At 45.2% G+C, this 22,961-nt stretch overlaps 1 protein-coding gene across 1 annotated transcript in view; it reads left to right on the top strand.

Moving 5' to 3' along the window:
• SLX9 (SLX9 ribosome biogenesis factor) overlaps positions 1-22,961 on the top strand; it is a 397,849-nt gene that overhangs the window by 130,467 nt on the left and 244,421 nt on the right. The window contains exon 2 of the mRNA XM_069225711.1: positions 787-907. Within this exon, the coding sequence (XP_069081812.1) occupies positions 787-907 (121 nt within the window). The remainder of the gene's footprint in view (positions 1-786; positions 908-22,961) is intronic.

Here is a 22,961-nt window from a genome sequence, read left to right as displayed (position 1 = left end):
GCATGCATGCGTTGCACCTCTTGACAGCCTGTTTTCCCCCGCACCTGCCTCTGTAATACCACATGGCACACAGTCCGAGCCATCCTCTCACCTGCATGTGACCACGCCCCAGTACAAATCAAGGATCAACCCCTTGGGAATTGTGCAGGAGCTAAATGTCCGCCGGTTCAAGCATCTGTGGTCCATTCTGTAATTCCAAAGTGCCCCCGAAGCACAAATAGCTGGTGCAAGTGCCCGTTGGGGTAATTACGTATTATGGTCCCAGAAGTATTTTCTGTGGCACAATCTTAGTCTGTTACTGTTAGTTTCTGTGTCTTCCAAATGTGTCATATGTATTACAAGATATCTTGTTACGTTCCAGCCAGTCACTTCAAGAGCAATACTGCAGTTACACACATATGTGAGGGTCACTTGAGTTACTCGCTGATACTTTGCTGTCATAATCTAAGGAAACCTTGCAGCTTCAAAGGGTTTAGCAGCATGTAAGTATGTATGTTGAATCCTGATGTCTCTAACGTTAACGCCTTTAGGAGATGCCTCAACTTTTTATTTGTTGTATCCAGTTGTGGACCTGGATTGTACGCCAGATCCCATTAATTCGGGTGAAAGTCCTGCATTTTTTTTTAAACCAGCAAACATGTGCAACGCATTCAGATGAATACAACTTATCCTTCCAATGGGTGCTTTCTTTATAAATTGTCCTATGGGGTGACAGCCATAAATTTCCCCTGTAAAACCAAAAACCTTATCTGTGAAAGTTTATAAAAAATGTTTTCTTTGATTTAGGATTGGACGTTTTTGTCATCTGACATCTTCGGATCAACACGGATAGACCCCAAAGCCTTGGTACAGACATTGGAGCCAGTCCCCAAAGCAGACCCCAGGCCTCCCATAGTCCCTAAAAAAGGTAAGAGAATGCCTCGTTGCAGGATGCAGCTAATTCTGGTAAATTAGAGGGTGTTTGAATCATTTTGTTCACCTCTCACCCTGGCACACGTTTTGTGTTGAGAAATCCCTGCCTGGCTAGTAGTGTTGTGGTTGTAACTCTGGAGTTTACAACATCCTAAACAAATGGTTCTTAGACTTCTGGCTTCTGTGGACCCCCACTGAATCATTACTGGAATTGGGGGACCCCCATTGCGTCATTAATAGAATCCGAGGATGCCTGACCTTAGCAAATCCTATTTTGAATCTCAGAACAATGCACAACAATAAAACAAGTATACACAAAACAAATTATCAAATATTTAAATATTTTGTGTAATTTAAAAATAAATGTAGAAAAAGGTTTTCAAATTTTCAATTTTGCTTCTTTATTTGTATATCCTTTATTCATTTTAATGTATTCATTTTAATATTATTTAATTTTGTAAAGCGGGCACGGACACCCTGAGTAGGCCTGATGGACCCCCAGAAGTCCTTTGACCACAGGTTCAGAACCACTGTCCTAATCTATCCCCCGCTGTAGGTGAACCCCCGAACACTTCTGATATTTATCAAAAATGTTTTCGAAGATGCGACTCTTACTACAGACATGAGGTCCTCTACATGTTTAGGAGTGAACTTTTTTCAGGGATGGCAAATACGTAATGCCTTGCTTTCAAGTGGTTGTTTTGGTTTAAATATTACCTTGACGTCAAATTGCTTGTTTAATCTGGAATTGTGCAGAGCATGTGCGTGACAGCTTTATGCAGCGGCCATCTTCTGCGCGTGCATGTCAATGCGTGGCAGTCATGCGGAGGGGATAGCATTCTGCTCTTTCCTGTACATTTCCAGGACCCTATTAAAATGTTGATGCAGAGGGACAGGACTTGGCAGTTATCTCTACTATGCTTAATACTACAGTGCTTTTTCATGTTAACCTGGATTTTTTTCCCAACTTGCATCTTGGGGACTAATTCAGGGGGTGTCCCTCAACTTTGGACTAACCCAATGGGTAGTGCAGGTACTACTTTCAAACTTGAGACTAGACAGGCTCTTCCGCCAAAAGGTGCAGTGTGCCAGATATAGTGTGATGTCTCGTCTGGCAAATTTCATATTAATCTTTGTCGCAGTTATTGACTGCGCGCTGTATAATACCCTTAAAAATAAGTTATGTTAATACTGTGAATAGGTTGGGAGAGGAAATCACACGCACAAAATATAGTTGTGTTTGTAAACTACATGTGGTCTGAGATTCATGCATGCAATATGTACTAATGAGGCAGACTTAAATATGTTTTAACTTGTCAGTTGCTACAGTGTTGAGGCCCTCATAATGAGTGACTCACTCTTTTCCGATCCCTGCACAAAGTACCTGCATTGGAATTACAAGATTTGTGGAAATTGCCACCTTTCGCAGTGCTGGAAATTGAACAAATATACTCTGGGATCCAAAATATTTTGAGTAAAGGTACGGCAATAGATATGCGGTGGAGTCACAGGAGGCAGAGCCATGAAAAGTGAAGTCTGACAGTCAACTTGTGCGTTCATTTTCTCAAAGCTCTGCGGCAAAGAAATTGACATTAAGGCCAAATGTGAACGTTAATCTGTTCTGGTTTACTTAACTGGTCTCAAACATGTTGCATTTAAAAATATCTTACTGGTTTGAGGCACCTCCTGCAGAAAATGTTATGTGTCCAGCAGGCATTTTTGTGTGCCCAGCACAGTGACCTGTGAACCGGCATCAAGGAGATGCATGTGAACTGCAACACATAGGTTTAGAACCTTGTTTTTTTTTTTTCAATCTTTCGGTTTTCTAAGGTTGCTAAAAAGGGTTCCTTTGGTTAGTAAAGTCTTAATAGTGCAGACACGCCAGCCACAGTGTTATGGTTTAAATTCTGACTGGGTTTTTGTCCAGCCAAAGAACTCTTAGCTGGTGGTACCTGACTTCTTTACCTCATAACCCTCATTGTCTTACATAACATTTCCTATACTTTGCCCGTGCTGGTTTCTGCTTCGAAAGCAGCAATGTGCTGCTGGATGTGCCCCGTTCTCTACAAGTTATTTAATTTGAGCTGTGCTGGATCCAGCTCAATATTAGCTGCCATATCCGGCAGGACCCACCTCATTTCCTGCACTGACATCACCTCCGTTTTCCCAGATAAATTAAGGCTAGATTTGAACGGAGGCAGAGATCTGGCCTGTAAATAGAGGTACATGCGGATTTTGGTGTGCAAAGCACCACCACCATGTGCATGTTATTCCCCGTTTATAAGGGCACAGCATTTAATCGCAGATGGCTATTGTGCCTTTATGAATTCCGATCTCCGTCGTTTGTGATTTTAAAGAGAGTGATAATTACGCCATTCCCAGCCTGGACATTTGTAATGAGTCCACTGCTATGGGGGCATTAAGACCTAAGGAATATAGTTGGGGATTAATTATCATTTGCAATTCACAAATGATGACACAGGAAGTGAAGTCTCAAGAAATGCCCTGCCCTTACAATAATCCTTAATTCAAAGATCAAGGGCCTATTTTAGATAAAGAACAATTTACCTTAATCACAAAGAAATACTAAAGGAACATTTTTATTTTTTTCATTTTATACATCACATATAAAGGTGCAAATAACCTTGGAAATTGCCGACTGTGACAATATATTTAAACTGACGTGGAATTGTAAATTACAGTTTTAAACTGTTTTAGTGACTAAATAAAATGCGTGGGGTTTAATTTTTAAACACTAAACTTGCTGTTGACGCGTGCTCGTTTCCTGCTGGTGTTCTTTAGCTACCTGCAAAACACAAGAGTGTTCTCATTTGCTGATCGTTAAGCACAGCCGCTGAGTACTGGGAGCAACAAACTGAATGTGTGACTTATTGATTTAGGAAAATTGCATCCTCCAAATTTTCATTAACGCTTCATGTATCCCAACAGGGGTGTCACATAATTCTCTTCATTTTTCTTTCGCTGGTGGCCAAACGATAGGAGTTGTAAACACCAGTCTCTGCGTTAAAAAATCAGCAGAATAGCTGTGACATTATACCTGTGGCAAATGTAACACGATAAATACCGAATTCAAAGCCATCTTTATTTGTTGCCCGGACTTTGGCGACCCGCCAAAAATCGGCTCGCGACTCACAGGTTTGGAAGCATTGCACCGAGACTCAGTTGCAGCGGCTTGAATATAGTACATATTATATTCTTTGTTATTCCGCGCCTTCCATTCTCAATAGTTAGGTAACAGCGCCTCAGTGTGCTCGTTATTGGAAGTGCATTAAACCCCGTGTACATTGTTGTACTGCAGGCAAAATCATGCTTTCCTTTAGCGTTATTTGTTCACAGTTACGTGACCTCCGTTACTTGAGATTGTCGGACATAGTAGAAGTATCGTTTATGAGTTGCTGTGGACTTCCTTCATTGAGTTTTTGGCCCGTTCGTACTCCAGCTCTACAGTCTTTCTCTCGCGAAACAGCGTCTGCAATCGGTTAATTTGATTTAGCACTCTGCTGCAGGGTGTCAGATCCAGGTGCCTGTCCTGGTTGGATTTTCTTTGGCAGCTTAAGCTAACCATGCTGATGTATTTGCAGATCTCCACTCCTCCAACCCCCCTTCCTCCATCACAGTTTCTTTCTCGTTGGCAGTGTCAGCCGAGAGGCCTCTGACTGAATGAGCAAGCGACAAATACTCTATATGTTGACGTCTCTGCTCACCTTTTGAGAACATTAAAGCTCTTGAAAAAAGCTCTTCTCTTTTATTGAAGACGAGGCTGTTTATTCTACGTGTATGCATTCTCGACCCGGAGGCCATTCCTCATTTTGTTAGTACGTTTGTGCATTCCATAGAACAGTGTGGTTTGAGCACAGTTTTGTTCATTGGGATAATAATATGAGTGGTATCCATTACATGCCTAAACTTCTAATCCAAAGGTTGAGCTACTTACTACAGTGACGTACAATCTATATTTCTCTGTGTGTCTCAGGACGTGTACCATTGTGTCGAGCTCTCCAGGAGTGCTTTTGAAAAAATAATTTCTTGTACCTATATTGTAATGTCAACATCAGGGGCGTAGGAGTCACAAAATTTCTGGGGGGGACAGGGACAACCTTGAGGTGGGCCTCCTGCACAAAGCTTGCACCCAGAAGGGTTGCTGTGGGGGGGGTGATGGGTGGGGAGGCGGTCGCTTCCAGTCGAGTCCTGTGAGACCGGCAATTCCCTGTCTGCTGGGCCCTTGGCTGCCTCTTAGGCAGCGACAAGCTCTGTGCTGCAGTTCGCCTGTGTAAAGTCCTAAGAGGCCTGCACTGCCTGCTGGGCGCAGTGCTTCCTGCCAATTCCTGTGCTGCCTGCCATGCACTGTGCTGCCTGTTGGGAGCTTTCTTTCTAGTCAGGCTGTGTCAGTCTCTGGCCCCCCCGCCTGCCTGTGAAGGCCAGTAAGGCCTATGATTGCTGCTAGGTCCTTGTCTGACTGTCAAGTGGCAGTCTCTGTGCTGCCCCCTTCCTGTGAACTGCTGTACTGTCTGACAGGGCCGGCCTTAGTGCTGGTGGCGCCCTGTGTGACATTGTTTGTTGGCACCCCCCAGTGACCACTCTGCCACGGATTTCCTCACTACTATCCATCACCACTCTCTCTCAGATGCATTTCATTAGTTTTATACCACCACTCATACTGGGAAATTTCCCTTACAACGCAATCAATGCAATGCAATGCATTGACCATGCTGCCATTACCACAAATATGGGGCTAGCATGGATGCCTTTACCACACATGTCTTTACCACGCATATGCGTGGTTACAGCATAGAGAGCGGTCTAGCTGTCCGGGTGGAACAGGAAGAAGCAGAGGAGAGAGAGGTAAGTAGGGCTGTGGCCGAGTTTAGGGTGGGAGGTCGGGTTAATTTTTAGGACAGGGTAGGGTCGGGTAGTTTTTAGGACATGGTGGGGTAGGTTTTAGGGTTCCTTGGGGCAGGGGCATCAAGGTAGTTTTTAGCGCAGTTCAGGGTAGGTTTTAGGGTTCAGAGTGGGGGCGGGTAGTTTTTAGGACAGGGCAGGGTTACTTTTAGGGCTCAGGGCGGGGGGGTTAGGGCTCAGGGCAGGGGCAGTTTTAACTGATTGGGCAGGGTGGAGTATGGTATCAGGTGTAAGGGGGCAGGGCGGGGAGAATTTACCACGCATGTTCCTTTACCAAACATGCTTTTACAATGAAATTCGTTGTAAAGGCATGAGTATTAAAGACACGGTCGTTGTTGAGACCGCAATGTTAAGGCATGCATGATATACGCATGTGTTGTTCTATCATTCATCCCTCATACCAGTCTAGGGTGTCAAAGCACTTTACATCACACAGACATTACGCAGAGACAATCATCATATATGTGTAAATCAGTGTATATGAAATGTTACATAAGACAGAGGACGACAAGGTGTAGGTGTCATAGGTCATTCATACTGGTAGCAGGTATAGTTTAAGAGTGGTTTATCTGGAGAAGCGCAAACTCAGAATTTAAAACATAACACCATGGTTGGGGGCTTTCTTTAATAATAAGAATTGATTTGCGCTCAAATTAACTTGTTTTGCAACATTAAGTTAATGAAAAAGTGGGGGGAAATCATAACGCTCTAATCTATACCTTGATGTTTGCATGCAGCTCTTTGATAAGTTCATTGCTCACTGTTCTATATTCAGTTTTAATTTATAAATTGCAGGGGGCAAAAAAGGAGCTCTCTGATGTAGGAAGCTGGCCTGGTATGTGGTGAGTACCTATGGTATTATCACCTTATACCAGGTCTAGGTATCCCCTTATTAGTGAGGTGTAGGCAGTGTCTAGAAGCCAGGGCTCTCTAGAGGTAGCTGCGGATGAGCAGCCAAGACTTACCTAGGAGACATGCAAAGCTCATGCAATACCACTGTAGTCACACAGCACTTACACACATGAAAGAAACACGTGTTATGAAAATAAAGGTTCCTTATTACAGTAACACAAACACGAAAACACTAGATAGGCAAAACTCCCAATAGGATGTAAGTAGCACACTATCATATGTACAGCAGCAATCAGAAGTTGGCATAAAAAGCAATAGAAAATAGTGAAAAGCAATAGGCAATACTGAAGGCCAAGGGGGGACCAGACCATATACTAAAAAAGTGGAATGCGAAAGCTGGGTCCCCACGCAAGGAAGTGGAATCTGTAGAGGGGAGCTGCAGGAACTAGGAAACCCCAAAGGTAAGTACCAGAGTGCCCTACAGTGACCAGGAGAAAAGAGGTAAGTTACTGTTTTTTCCCCAATCCACCAAAAGGACTTCAGAGAAGGATATTGCAAAACGCAGGCAAGACTGCAAGAAGCTAGAGGTGGATCCTGGAAGAGGAAGACTTGGAAAAGAAGGGGACCAAGTCCAGTTTACGTAGGAGTGTCCGGTCGTGGCAGGAGCCACTACCCACCCATCTGTGGAAGCAGGAGTTGCTCGGCCGGGAGATGAAGACGGTCAGCAGTGCAGCACTGGAGCAGATGAAGCGTTCCTAGGTGATGCAGTCGACGTCCCATGCGGGATGAAGTATTGCAGTCAGTCTGTGGTGTGGAAAACCAACCAGCAAGCCTTGCAAAGGCAAATGTCGCAGTAGGACAAAAGTGGAGCTGCCGGGGACCAGCAAGGTCCAGGGGGACTTAACCCATGGAGGGGAGTCCCAGGTGACCCTCAGCAATGCAGAGAGTCTGGAGAAGGAGAGGCAGCCCCCACAGAAGACCTACAGGCAAGGAACCCAGGAGCTGCAGAGAGGCCCACGCAGCACACCTGAAGAGAGGTCCCATGTCGCAGGCGAAGCACGTTGAGGGCTGTGCTTCACAGAGAAGAGTGCTGGGGACTGGGGCTACATGGAGCCTGAAGATCCCTTGGAGGAGATAACAACAGGCCTTGGTAGCTGCAAGAGACGCGGTGCATGGGGGTACTGTCCTGCATGGGAAGGCAAGGACCTACCTACTCCAAAGTTGGACAGCTGGTAGAGAGGACCAGGGAGACCACTCCAGACTATCACCCCCTGATGCAGGATCCACGCAGCTCAGGAGCAGAGGAGATCCACGCAGCCAGTCGTTGTTGCAGTTGGTGCCTGCAGATGCAGGTAAGTGACTCCTTCACTCCAAGGAATTTTCCTTCTTTCTTCTCATGAAGACTGAAGACTTGCTGCCCTCAGAGGAAGCACAGCCGGGCTGATGTTGCAGTTGCTGGAAGGAGCCGGAGAAACAATGCTGCAGGGTGAAGTCGCTGCTGGAGCTGCAGATTGTAGGTTCCTGTGAAGTCCAGTTGCAGTTCCAGTGGCCAGAAGTCAAAGTAAACATTGCAGAGGAGTCCTGCTGGAATCTTGCACATTGAATCTGAGGACCCACCCAAGAGGCAAACCCTAAATAGCCCAGAAAGGGGGATTGGTCACCTAGCAGGGTGACCACCTAGGAGGGGGCTGTGACGTCACCTGCCTGACCTGGCCACTCAGATGCTCACAGAGGCCTCTGCCCACCTTGGATTCAAGATGGCAGAATCAAGTGGCCACCTGGAGGAGCTCCAGGCACCACCCCTGGGGTGGTGATGGACAGGGGAGTGGTTACACCCATTTCCATTGTCCAGTTTCGCACCAGAGTAGGGGCTGAGGTCCCTGAACTGGTACAGACTGGTTTATGCAAGGAGGGCCCTTCAGAGCATACCATTAGCTTGGCGAGGGTACCCCTCCCAACCCTTGTAACACCTATTTCCAAATGGAGAGGGTGTTGCCTCCCTCTTCCAATGGAAATCCTTTGTTCTGCCTTCCTGGGCATGAGCTGCTCAAGCAGCAGAAGGAGGGCAGAAATCTGTCTGAGGGGTGGCAGCAGCATGGGCTGCCCGGAAAACCCTAGAAAGCTGATAGGAGCAATGCTGGGGATCCTCTAAGGAGCCCCCAAAGTGCATGGAATCATACAAACAATACTGACAATAGGATTGGGGTATGATTCTGACATGTTTGTTACCAAACATGCCCAGGTTCTGAGTTGCCATTATGTAGCTGGACAGAGGGAGTGACCTATGTCCAGTACACTCGTAAAATGGCGTCCCCGCACTCACGAGGCCCAGGAAAATGTAGCTGGAGTTCGTGGGGGCACCTCCGCTCCTCCAGTTTTGCCCTCACACACAGGTACTTGCACCCTGCCCTCTGGCTAGGAGGGCCTGCCATAGAGGTGACTTAGAGTGACCTGGTGCAGTGACCTGAAGTGAAAGGGTGCATGCACCTTTTCACGCAGGCTGCAATGGCAGGCCTCCAGACATGGTTTACATGGGCTCCTATGGGTGGCATAATACATGCTGCAGCCCATGGGGAACCCCTGATCCCCCAATGCCCTGGGTACCATATACTAGGGACTTATAAGGGGCACCAGTACGCCAAATGTGGGGTGTGTGTGGTCCAAACAACCAAATTTAATGGGAGAGAGCACTGGGGTCCTGGTTAGCAGGATCCCAGTGAACACAGTCAAAAGTGGGGTAACCATGCCAAAAAGAGGGTACTTTCCTTCATCTGACAAAAGCAGTAACCCACTGACCTATTCACATTATATAGACTTTGTGATCTGCATGTAGACGTTCTTTGTAGCAGGCATAGTAACCCTGTACGTTATGATGAGTCAAAACTCCGACTAGACAACACTTCAATCTCTCTTCAGGAAGACCATTAATCACTGGAATTATCTTGAGATTTTTATTGTTGCCTGAAAACTGTTGATGGCAAGGAACACCCAGCAGGTGCTTTTAAAGTCAGAATATACTTGCAATCACAGCACCCCCATCCTAAGTCAGCACCCGGTGCAGCGGCACCGGTTGCATCGCCCTACAGCCGGCCCTGCTGCCTTACCTAGCCCTGTCCATCTCTCAGGCCATCTGGTTCTTCCTGGGACCCGTGCTGTGTGCTAGTCTCTCTGCCGTCTATCCAGCAGTGCCAGGCTCTGTACCACCACAGCCTGTGAAGTCCTGCAAAGCCTGTGAGCTGCCCCAGTGCTGGCTTCTATCCACAGGCCATTGGCAGGAAATGAGATTTACAGGCAGCCCTTGGCCTTTAGAGCGGGCTTTCACAAATACCAGGAAGGCTGAGGGAGAGACAGGGGACCGAAATGTTGGGGAGGCAGGATGTCACCTTAGGGGACAATAATTAGCTCTGGGGCAGGCAAGCTGGAGACATAGGAGAGAAGAGAGTGAGAGAGAGGTGACAGAAACGGGTGCCTTAACAAACATTGCTGCACAGGGTGCCACCAGCGCGCTAAAGCCTGCCCGGCTTATATCTCACAGTAACTCAACAACACTGTTTTGAGAAAGAGAGATACTCTGCAACACAGCACTGGATTTAAAAAGAAAGGGAGTTACTTGGCAATACTTTATTTAATTAACAAAACCTCTTTACCTTCTCAAATCTTGCTGCTGTCTTCAGGGTTCGATTTTCAAGGGAAGGGAAGGGTAGGGCTTAGGAGGGACGGGGTGCAGACAGCAATCAACAAAGGGCCTCTCGTCTCCCTTTGTTCTCAGAAGTACAGACTGCAGGCAGCTGTGGCGGCAAGGTGAGAAGGAATCCCTTGTGTGCTGCAGCACAACAAAAGGGCAGAGGGCAAGTGTCCAGGAGGCAGGTCACAGGTCAAGTGCAGGGCCAGTATAGGTAGCGCTTCACGAGGCGCTAATGGCCCTGCGAATTACAGAACAGAAGGGAAAATTCTTCTGTCCCCTCGTCCCCCCCACCCTTGTCCCCGGTGTCCCCCCCACTCCAAAATCTGGGGGGGACATATCCCCCGCGTCCCCCACACTTCCTACGCCCATGGTCAACATAGTTAGAAATGCTTGGTGGATTGCGTGCCATAACTCCACCGATAAAACGTTTGGCCGCACAATTTCAGACGTTATCTAGGATACAGGATATCAATTCACTTTTTACTGGAATAATTTGTGATTCGCCTTTTCCGCATTCAGATCGAGGTTTTTAGTGTTACTGTACTCGGGTCAGGGGTAGGGTTCAGGTCATAATGTACAGTGGTCGGTTGGTTTGTTCTCATACCGTACATGACGCAGAAGGAGGTTTGTGGTCATTCTAGGACCGGCCAAGGTCACACAGTGCAGATGTCTGTAGGCTTCCTGCCCTATCGTGCACATGGTATCTAATCTTTTGTAAATAGTTAGTGACTCTGCCCTCAGCAATGTGTACAATAACTTTTCCCCATTTCCTCGCATTCTTTACTTACTGGCTAAGGGATTTTTTTTAAATAAAAGATGGAAAGTTGGCTAATATTCGTGTAGCAACTCTTCAAGGAGACATATTTTTAAGGGCTGTTCTTCCCCTACACTGCAACTATACTCTGTTCTTTCCACTTTCACGTTGGAAGGTTTAGATTTTCGGACAATTGAAATATGCCACCCTACTTCAAGCCACTGTACTCCACTTCATTCCACTATATTCCACTCTACTCAGTCTACTGTATTCCCGTTGACTCTACACTACTTGACTCTACGTCACTCTGTTGTACCACTCTTCTCTACACGATTCTACTCTGTCATTCTACTCTGTGCCACTCCACTGTACACAATACCACTCTAAGGCACTCTCCGCCACTCCAGTCTATGCCACTCCACTCTGCGCCCCTATACTGTACTCTACACCGCTTTGCTCTACACCACTCTACTTTATGCCCCCCTGCTGTATGCCACTCCACTGTACTCTATTCCACTTCTCTCTGTCACTCCACTCTATGCCACTCCACCCCACTCCTCTCTGTGCCACGCTGCTCTACACTACTCAAGTCTAGGTCACTCTACACCACTCGATGCCACTCCACTCTATCCCAATCCAATCCATCCCAATCCAATCCACTCTATACCTTGCCACTCTATTCCATTCCATTTCACTCCATGGCGATTGGTTCCACTCTGCTCCACTCTACTCTATGCCACTCTTTGCCCCTTCATTCCATGTCACTCTACTACACTCTGCTCTACTTTACGACACTCTACACCACTCGGTTAGATGCCACTGCTCCATGGCACTCTACAGCACTTCATTCTACATCACTCCACCCTATACCAATCTACTCTGCGCCACTATACTCTAGGCCACTCCACTCCACACCATTCCAATCTGTTCAAATCCACTCTACCCTTCGCCACTCCATGAAACTCTGCTCTACTTCGCACCACTCATTTTTAGCTGCTGTACACCATGGCTTAGGGTAAATATTATGGGCCACCTGCTTCAAAATCCTTCGGGGACTTTTGTATTTTTTGCAATGCTGTTATGTAGTTTGTTTACAACAGGAATTAATGGATCTGTAAAAATTCAGACCAATGCAATAGAAAACTAGGAGTATCTTGCATATTATGTGACTGAAGTATGACTCCAGTCAGCTTAAAGAGTCACTTCATACACTGTAGAAGCCAAGGCATCTGCAGCAGAGCCCAAGGATGCTGAACACTGCATCTCCCTCCACTAGGCCCACCACTAAAGAAGAACAATGGAGTGGGAGTCCTAGTTTATGTTTTTGGGAGTGGAATAGGCAAGTACCCCAGTGCCTAATGGGAACTTCAAGGGACTGGGTTCCCAATACAAGTCTATGAGAACAATGTTGTAAAACAAGAGCCCTTTGCCAGTAAATAAGTCGGGCCTGGATCGTAAAGAGAGTTCTGTCTCCCAGGGACAGAAATGTTGCACTTGAATTTGTGGCAGCCTGAAAACATATTTGTTGGAAAAGACCATGTTTTGTGTGCCATTCCCCCAGATTTCTGCCTTCACTACCCTGTTTTTTCTGAACCCAATTTTGTTGGCTTTAGGACTCTGTGCAATTTACTTCTGCTAATCCATGTTAAGGTGCTTGTGCTTTCCCTTACAACCATGGTAAAATTGGCATACCGTCCAGTTGCCACATTTAATTGATTTACACGCCCCTGGGATATAGTACTTTTTGTGTGTAGTGTCTGTAAATTCAATGCTGCAATTGGGCCACATCACTAATTGTGCCACCCACTAGAGTAGCATTACAAAAGATGGAGCAGGGCTGCCTTTTAAGCCTGTCTGTGTATGTGGCATTAAAGTCATTTCAACCTGAAAATAAACCTTTTGCCATGTCTAAACCTTATTTTTAATACTTATAAATATGATAAGCCCTAACAGCTCAAAGGGCAGGGTGCATGGTATTTAAAAAGTAGGAAATGTATATTTAATTTTTTCCATATCCTGACAGTGAAAACAACCTAAAATCATTTTTTACTGGCAAGGCTGATCTCCCATAGAATAACACTGGTTTTCCTTATTATATTTGATAAGTGCTAAATTAAGTTTTAAAATCCTCTTATGTGGTAAAGTTGGATTTGAAATTATTATTTTGAAAATGCTACTTTTAGAAAGTTGGCATGTCCCTGTCTAAAGTATCTGTCAGTGGGCAGATGTCCTTGGACTGATGATGACGCCCCTAGTGGAAATGTGTATTAGGTCCAGACAGTGGATAAAGGGCCTGGGTGAGGAGAGGTGATGGTCTCCCTGACAGGATGGCTGAGGATGAGCTTTGCCCCTTTTTGATTGCACTTCAAAGGGTAGCCTGGGGGCTGAACCCAGCCCTTTCTGACTTCAGAAGAAGCCTACCATCACTGGCAGATGCCTCTCACACTTGAACCTGCCTGTCCTTTGTTTCACTAGCCAGGCTGGACCCAGTCTCTGGGGAAAGGAAAAACCTAACCAGAATCAGTTTTGGAGTTAGACAAAGGGGTGTCCCCTGCCCATAGGCAAGCACTAGGCATTAAAGTGGAATCCCCAGAAACTGGAACCATAATTCTTCTGGACCTGAGAAGATTCAGAAGAAGGTCTACCCTGCTGTCTTTAAGAACGAAGGGTGGACTTGCTTGCCTTGAACCCAGGACCCCAGAAGTGACTCCAAGGGTCAGTTGGCTGACTTCCTATTGGAGCTATAGAGACACAACACGCATCCAGATACATTCCTTCCTTCCAGTGGGCCAGAACACTCTGCTGGCCTCTGTGGGAATGGTTCCTGACCCCAGAGTGTTGTCCTGAAGGTCCTGAGCCGTTGGCTGGAGTCAGAGTGTACTTTTTCCTGCTTGAATTAAGATTTTACCTGATCCAACACAGAGCGAAGCAGGGCCTTGCATCGCAGCACCACACTGCTCCTGATTGGCTGCTTCACTGGAACTGATGCAGAACCTTGCTTTGCCGCTCTGCACAGCTCCTGATAGAGGCTTCACCGGATTCAACGCAGCGTGGTGCATAGCCTTGCATTGCAGAACCATGCAGCCCCACACTAAGGGCAAAGGGTACAACTCGCAGTGGGCTGAACCTGGTCCTGTCCCCGGCCCATGCTTCATCACGGTTGGCCTGAACTTGTGACTTTGTCCCTGTCTGTCATGACAAGATACTGGCATCTGGCGCTTCGTGCCCTTTGGTGTTGTTTATACCTAAAACTTAAAAAACTCATAACACTGGTTCTACTCATTGGATTATTGTCATTTTGGTGTCATTTCATTTATTTAAATGTACTCTGTTTCTAATCTAGTTTGGGATTTTTATTTTGTTGTGTTTTAACTTTATTACTGTTTGAATACTTTACACATTCCCTCTAATTTAAGCCAGACCACTTTTGTGCCACGTTACAAGAAAGTTAAGATCAGGTTTAGTCAGTGTCTTTTGTGGCTCACCCTAACAAAGATTATGAATATTCTTTGGGTTTTCATCCCCTTCAACCAGTAATCCAGTTCTTTACATTTCTGTTTTCACGAAAATTACTAAATAAAATAAGTAGCAGTGCAAAGCCTTTAGTAAATATGTGGCTGCTCGCAGGGGACTCAAATGTTGGTCACTGGGCTGGCTGATATAGTCCATACCCATCGTATAGTCTGCTAGAATCTGCTCCTGATGGCCCTACAGCAGAGAAGTAAAAGCATTTAATGATTAAATGGGCCACCCACCTAGTAAGAGGCATCTTGGATGCCTTATTTAGGTTAGAGCAGTTTACAGGTGTATAGCCAGAGCCCTATCACGATATTCAGTGTTCACTTAAAAGGCTCCCACAAAATGAGTTTCTGAGTGCCCTGACACCGGTGAGGTTTTTAACAAAGCTGGCTTGAGATCAGCACAAGGTTGAACAAAATGGTGTTGCACTGCATTCACTTAGGCCTTGTGTTCCCTTTGCTAAGGCTTCATCTCAATCTTTGTTGAATGGAAAAGAATGATACAAGAAATCCGTTCTAGAAAATGTAAGAATGGAACCAGTTTTAGAGCAGAGTCTGGGTGAAACAAGGTTATTCCTTCTTGAATGTGGCCTATTTGTTCCTCAATGGGATGAGCCCTGCAACCGTGTTCTAGACCACTCCTGTAAACAGTTTCCTGTGTACTTTAGCCAAAGAAGGTATGTAGCTATTCAGTGAGAAAATGGTATTCCAGGGAGCCGAATGAATGTACTTTGAACAGCCAAAGATCAAGGAAAGGGAAAACATGTATTCGGTGTATTTGTTGGCATCAGAGATGAGATGCCTTGAAAGCCATTAAGTTGATAAATACTCTCCTGGCCATTTTGAACTTGAGAGACAAGGCTGTAGGAAAAAAGTTATCTTGAAAATACCAGTCTCAGAAACTTTCAGTGATACTTTCAAGTAAGTATATGCAGATTGGCATCCTGAAAGAAGAGGGGTCTCTGGGTCTAGAGTTACACCGAGAAAAAGTGTTTCAAAGTAGTGGCCCTTCTTTGTAATTCTGCTGTTCCTTTTAATTTGTATTTTATGTGTTTACTTTACATGGGAAAATTATACTGCAATACTTCTTTTAATTTCTACAGTTATTGACCTTATCTGTGTTTCTTCTTTTATTTCTACTAATTCTTACCCCTTTCTGGCGTCTCTGCAGCCTTGTAGCATCTTTTAATTTCAGCTCCCTGCCCCGTTCATTTTTTTCCTGTAATGTCGGCGGTCTCCTGACCCTTTAAGCGCCTCCTTTCGCCCCTTTTTTTTTTTTTATGTATCTTGCTTAATGGGACAATACAAGTTTGTACTGTGTCTCTGCGGCAGAGACTCTTCCTTTGATTATCATTACTCAGCTACGCTTTTCGGGTAGAGTCTCGCCGACTCTGTCACTTTGAAATAACCTTTAACACACTAAAACCCTCATTTTGGGTGGTTTCGAAATTCCAGCTCAGCCATTAATTAGAGTAACCGGCCGAATTCGTATTTTGTGTGCTGCAGAAATTAATTCTTCCGGTTTCCCATGACATATGTGCTAGGACAATGCCCCGGAGTGTGGAATTTACTTGTGGCAATCGGCACAGAAACGTGAATTTCCCCGATAATTCCCCATTCCAAAGAGGAGCACGCAGTTCTTTTTACACTCCGGAATTACTGATCACCGCAGCATGCAAAATGACCACATCGGACTTCCTGGTGAACATAGTGGGGGCCTCAGATTGAGGGCTCATACCTCCCGTTCCCTGCTGCCCCCCTGACCACCTTTACTGAGCTGCATAGCGGGTCGGACTTCTAAGGTGCCTGCTCCCCTAACGCTTCTGGTTTTAGGACGTATGTGCACTGGCGGTTGTTACAGCCATACTGACAGTGATCTGTATAGTTACGTTTTTGAGCCCACCAGACAGATTGCTTCACCCACTGTGGTGACGCGCTCTTCTGTTCTTCAGTTTTTCTGGGCTACAGCTTGTTAATACTTATCACTGCGCAGGCCACTATGCTCTCCGCTACCAGACTCCCAAATTAACAACTACTATCGAACTGGTTTGCTTGTGAGCGTTGAATGTGGTCTGGTTGCCATGCTTTTGGCTGTTGAACCAGGAGGTCTCTTGACATCATGAATTTCCCTCATGATCAACATTGCAGGATCCTTGGAAAATCACTTTATCTGTAATGTATGTTCTCAATTAACTGTTAATTTCCCATTATATATTGGTGTATGTTTGTCTGTCAATAAATAGCTTGTTTTATTGTACAGTTGTCCATGATGTACTTATGTATAAACATTGAACCTTTACGTTTGTATATTTGTACATTCATGTGTATATATTTTTGTCTACCGTACATCATTTTGGGTTGGACTGTGCGCACCGGTAAATGGGCTAAGTTACGATTCATTCCCTCTCCTTTCGTTCGTCCCAAACAATTCTTTTTCAGAACCAGGCGAGTGTCCTAGTAAAAAGCTCGTGCACGAGTCTGGAGGCTGCTGTCCCGTCCTACTCCGCTAGATGGTGCTGTCATTGCAGCACCTGTGGAAGGAGCCCACCTCAGACCGCGTCGACGAGAAATGTTAGCGCTATTGGCAAAACTAATTCTGTGAGTAGCTGAGATGTTCTTCCGATTTCAGGAATATGCAGAGCACAAGGCATGGAGTGGACGGAACCCCCAAATATCTTTAGGGGGTGGGGCGCCCCTTTACTTGAGCCCGAACCCGACAGAGACCCCATCGTCGCATCTACATACCTTTGCAAATATTGTTTGTCATAACATAGGGTATCCCTTGGTCCCAGTGCCCCTGCACCAGCTGCACAGTTAATAGTAGCAGCCCCCTGGTTTGCAGCGACAACCAGCAGCTTAACTTTCAACACGCAGAGGCTACAATGTCTGTTTTCTCGAATTGGCGACCTCTACGCCTCTACGAGGAAGAGACCTTCTTTACTTTTAGTATCAATCTTTTTATTTGCATTTGGGTTTCATATTACATATTTACAATAGAAATCGTTCATAACAAAGTTAAACTCCCCCCCCCCCCCCACATCTATGGACCCAGCCCAAAATGTCGTTCATCTTTACAACGTCTACTACACAAGTAGACTGTGCCAGATTCCATGGAGTCTACACACGGCCGTCACCATTTTTGCCTAGTCACAGTACTTAAGTCTCTTGGGGCAAGCAATGCCTAGGCCAGAGGTCTTCAAACTGGGGGGTGGGGGGCGCCAAACTCTGGCCAAAATAAATATTATACAGATAACATGCCTTTGTTTTAAGCAGAAGCATGTTATTGTAGCTTTAAAAAGATAACAGTACTTAACTGCAATGTTTAAATAGGTTTAGACCTATTTAAACATTGCCATCTTTCTAAAATAATTGTGCAAAATTCTGAGGGGGGTCCCCAATGATTTTTATTTTTCAACTGGGGGGGGGCACGGCATTAAAAAGTTTGAAGACCACTGCCCTAGGCACTCTCGTTCCAGAAATCCCTTAGTTTGGGAAATTGCTGTTCCCTGTCCCTCTGTTATCTGTTTTTACCATCCCCAACAGTGACCACATCTTTTGCACCATACATTGTACAGCGCAGCCTCACATTCCACCTCAGTGAAAGAATTGCATGTTTTGCTGCCAAAAGGAGGCGGGAAATGTTCTCCCTTAAGTCCCATATTTTGGATATATTTCTTCCGAGGGGGCTTCTAATAGGAGGCATCTCGCCAAGCCAGACCCTGTAATTCTGTGGATGCTTTTTAATATCTTATTCCAGGAGCTTTGCAACTGTGGGCAATCGCACAAAATATGATCTCAGCCCTTCCAGCAAGTGCCAGTGTGTGTTATCGATCTGATGTAACCGGTGTGGTGTAAAGTGCCACCTTACTTGGTACTTAGTACAACAATGCCATCCCCTCTGCATGTTTGCCGAGTTATGTCTGCAGAATGTGCTCCTGTTGATCAGTATGAATTGTGATCGCAAGTTCTTTTTCCCGCTGCCTGTGGAGTGGATAATGGAATGAAAAATGCTTGGTCTCCCTTGGAACCATTAGGATCTCATAGAACAGGGAAATTGCACTTGCACTTAATGCATTTCCCTAATGGCGTCAGTGCCCTGGCGCCTCCCTCTTTCACCTGGTGTTGCATGACCCAATGTCTTGCTTGCAGGTAACTACAGCTCTTTCTCTTGAAGTCCACAATCCTGCTTCTTTACTTTTAGGTGTATGTTAAAATACTTTTGCTTCCAATATCCCAGTACAGTAGTTCCTCTGTATTTTCAAGTAATAAATCCCCAAAGACCTGTACGGCCAGGTGAACAAAATTTAGGGATTGCGATTTCCTAATGTACAAAATAAGTATATATGAAATAGTGATACCTAAGGGGTTCGCAAAGCGACCTGCCTCGTAAATATTAATAAGGTAGGTTGTAATTTGCGACCCATTAGCAATCACAGCCATCACAGGGATGGTTGCCTGCTGAAGTCAGCAGACCACCACGTCTGTGATTCCTTTTAAATAAAGAAAACGTATTTTTTAAATGCAACCTGTTTTCCTTTAAGCAAAACAGGATGTGTTTTAAAAGAAAAAAATGAACTTAGAAGTTTTATTTTTTTAAGAGTAGGCAGTGTTCTACGGGACCACTGCCTGTTCTTAAAAAAATATTTTTTTTTTACATTCTCAAAGGGGAAAGAGGGTCCCTTTGGGACCCTTCCCATTTGAAAATGGGTTACTACCTCCTTTGAGGTGTCAGTAAAATATTAATGTTTTGCGACCGGTTCGCTTTCATAATATTAATACATACCACTGCGATACAGTATTTTGAAGGGCCGCCCTGAACACGTCCCTTCCAAATACCAAATAGCTAACACACATTGCAGTCGCTAATGTCTTACCGAATCACAGTTCGTGCTTTTGTAAATTTAAAAAAAGCATTTTTGCAGTCACAAATGGGCCAATTCTACAAACTGTTTCTGACTGCAAAATGCTTTGTACATGTGGCACTTAAGCCCTACCTTATAAAGCCACACGCTTGTAAATGAGATACGGACTCTCCTAATAGAGAATAAAAACAGACAAACTTGTCAGTAACCTTGATAAATCGATAAGAATAGGCACCCCATTGCAAGAGCGTTACGCCAGTGCGGGTGAACACTTAGGGCCTGATTCTAACTTTGGAGGACGGTGTTAAACCGTCCCAAAAGTGGCGGATATACCACCTACCGTATTACGAGTCCATTATATCCTATGGAACTCGTAATACGGTAGGTGGTATATCCGCCACTTTTGGGACGGTTTAACACCGTCCTCCAAAGTTAGAATCAGGCCCTTAGTGCCTCCCTGGTCTGGGCTTGTGATTCCGTCAGGGCCCAAGGTTGCATGTGATTGCATGGTAGCATGTATGGGAGGGACAGGCCGGTCAGAAGAAAGGATTCCTTGTGTCTGTATGGCCTGTGTACAGGAGGGCCACCTCCGACATGACTCGTGTATCCACATCTCTGAATGACGGCATGAACTGGAAGCACGCGCCATTGATTTTATATGGCAGCTCACCTGCGAAGGAGAGACTTGGCAGGTCCCTTGTTTCCTCTTGGGAAACACCTTCAGCATGGAATTGCATTTGCCGTTCTGAAAACTGACATCAGTCACCGCGTTCCGGAATCAACTAAAAGCCCACATATTCACACCGTCCCTGCTCTAGTGTTCCAGAACATACTCTTGAGTTCATACCACAACTACCTTTTCTGTCACGGTTCTATGTACTGTTTACCACTGAGATGTTTTGCTCCCTCCCCATCTCAAGGTAACCCTTTCTGTTTGCCTTTGGAAATGTTTCAGTGCAAAGCACCTTCACACCGAGGAGCTCATGGTTCTAAACATTGATACTTACTAAATAACAAATAAATACCTTGCAGGGCCTTTGATTCCAAGTGTTGCTATCTTTGTACATTCGGGAAGGACAGGCTGTTCTGATACATTAATTCCTGGTTGCGTGCCCGGCAGGGACAGCCTGATCTCCCACTGAACCCTTCTGTTTCTAAGGTAGCCTCTTCATTACTGCTTAGCATGTGCTTGCCGTGATGTTCTTCCCTGTTGTCTATCCTAATATTTCCGGGATGAGCCATGGGATCCTGGATTCCATGAGCGTGTGTTGCTACCACATGCTGATGGAGAGCCTGTGTTTCCTGTTCCTGGTAAGTTTTCAGCCAGACCTTGGATTTCACCGTATGCTCATGACGCTTTTCTCGACCGACCTCACAATCTGCGTTTCCAAATGCCTATATTTTACAGTAGCCTTACCCGACTATGGTAATATATTGAGAAGGAACCTGCTGCAAGAGCTTTAACATCGTTTTTGAAGTCTATCTAGGAGGAAACATCCATTCTCTGCATTGGTAAAAGGCTCTCGCCCAGTTCTTCAAACGTGTTTAATTTTCGCTTATTAGATGCCAGTAAGGCATTTTCTGCCACACCATCTGTTTTTCTTCAACACAATTGCCCTTCTGGATATAAGGTCCTCTGTGCGTCATTGATTTCCCTTCAACCATGATTAAACGCAGTAGGTATAGACATGCTATTGCGGAGAGCGCTTCCAGAAATGACAGTGAGCGGATCAATCACCAGCAGCGCTTTTGGCTGGATAATGTCTGCATCTTTTACGTGAAACACGTACTGTTGGTTTCTCTTACAGACCTCGAGTTTACATTGAGTGAGTAAAGTGCTTGACATGGTATACAGTGGAAATTACACATATAGTAAATGCATCTTGATTCATTCTTCAAAAATTCCTTGAATGATGGAGAGGGAAAATTGCAGCATACACATTTATGAAAGAATGAGCCATGCAGACCGTGACTGTGTACAGCAAGACCACTGTGATTTACATAAATATTGACTTGGCATGCGGGGCTGAATGCAGGCAGCAGCTCTGCTGCTTCCCCTTAATCCGATCATCCTGTTCAGTGACAAATGACAATATATGGAGGTCCCCCAGGGGTCATCTCAAGAGCCTGTCTTTCAAGTGACCTTGTCTGTAGATTGGGTGAATGCTATGCCTTGTGCAAGCGACAATTGCAAAGTAAGGCTAGCAGAGATCTACGAGGATCCATGGAGCGGTCCAGTTAAGTGTTTAAGATTCAGTGTGACCACGACATGGGTGTGCCTTTGTTACACAAGAACCATGGGGCTGTACTGGATAGTGAAAGAGGTTGTGGAAGGCATCAAAGGAGAGTAAGATCTGAACAAGTAACAACCATAACGTTTCCAACCTGCAAAATGAGACAGAAGATTGATCCAGGGATTACAAATATTGTTATATTACAATTGTGCAAATTATCAGTAAGGCCATACTTGATTGTGTTCAGTTTTTGATGCTCCAAAAAAATGACCCAAACCGGTTATGTTCAGTGGCAGAACAGCACCAGGAATATTATTTGAGAGATGGGAGGACTTTGATCTGCATGGTCTTGGAAGGTCAGTGGGAGGGGGAAAGGCAACAGAAGAGGGAAGTATATTTAAGTGAAAATATGGTACTAGGACATTGGGTAGTTATAGTTAGGACCTAGTTTCTATAGGAAAAGCGCTTTTGTTTTGACAATAGCTTTGGCGCCATTTGATAAATCTTCACGAAATTTTTAAAATTTTTACGACAGTAAGTTCAGCTGCTGTCTTGAAACTTTCAGGGTGATTGGTCTAGCAGGGGCTGAGAAAAAGAGGAGGTCCCAAAACTCATTTTCCCATGCAAATTACCATAGGGATTTTAAACACGACTACAGCCGCTGGACGGAATTACACCAAATTTGGCACAAAGCTAGCTTTTGGCCCAGAAAGTGTGCTTTTTATTATTTGGTGTACATTCGTTCAGTATTTTTTGAGATATTAAATGAAAAAAATATAGATAACTCGGGACTCGGCGGCTCCACGGATCCCTTAGATCTCAAGGTGAGATCTGATTGGCTGCCAATACTTCAATTAGGAATTATTGCTAGCCATTTTGGGACTTGACTTCAGAAGAGTCCCAAAGAAAAGCGAAAAAAAAAAAGAAAACAGGGCAGGGTAGTATTACCCTGATCCCTTAGTCTTGGTGCTAGGTTCCCCCTGGGACCCGGCCAGGGCAAAAAAGCATTTTTTTGTTTTTAATTTTTGCTGAAAATCGCTGAGGATCTGTGAATCCAGCAGAAATGAAAAGAAGAAGAAAAAAAACAGCACGGTCTCCTGTGCTGGTTTAAAATGTAGCCCCCGGGTGGGCCAGGTTCCGGGGGCATGAGGCAATATAAAAAAGAGGAGAGGGTGCATGGGGCCCTCCTCCTAACACTCTTTTGAGCCCTAGAGACGACTTCTT

The sequence above is a fragment of the Pleurodeles waltl genome, chromosome 3_1 (genome assembly GCF_031143425.1).
Source record: "Pleurodeles waltl isolate 20211129_DDA chromosome 3_1, aPleWal1.hap1.20221129, whole genome shotgun sequence".
NCBI classification, from domain to species: Eukaryota; Metazoa; Chordata; class Amphibia; order Caudata; family Salamandridae; genus Pleurodeles; species Pleurodeles waltl.
The sequence above is the reverse complement of the archived record's forward strand: the minus strand, read 5'-3'. Positions and strand labels throughout refer to the sequence as shown.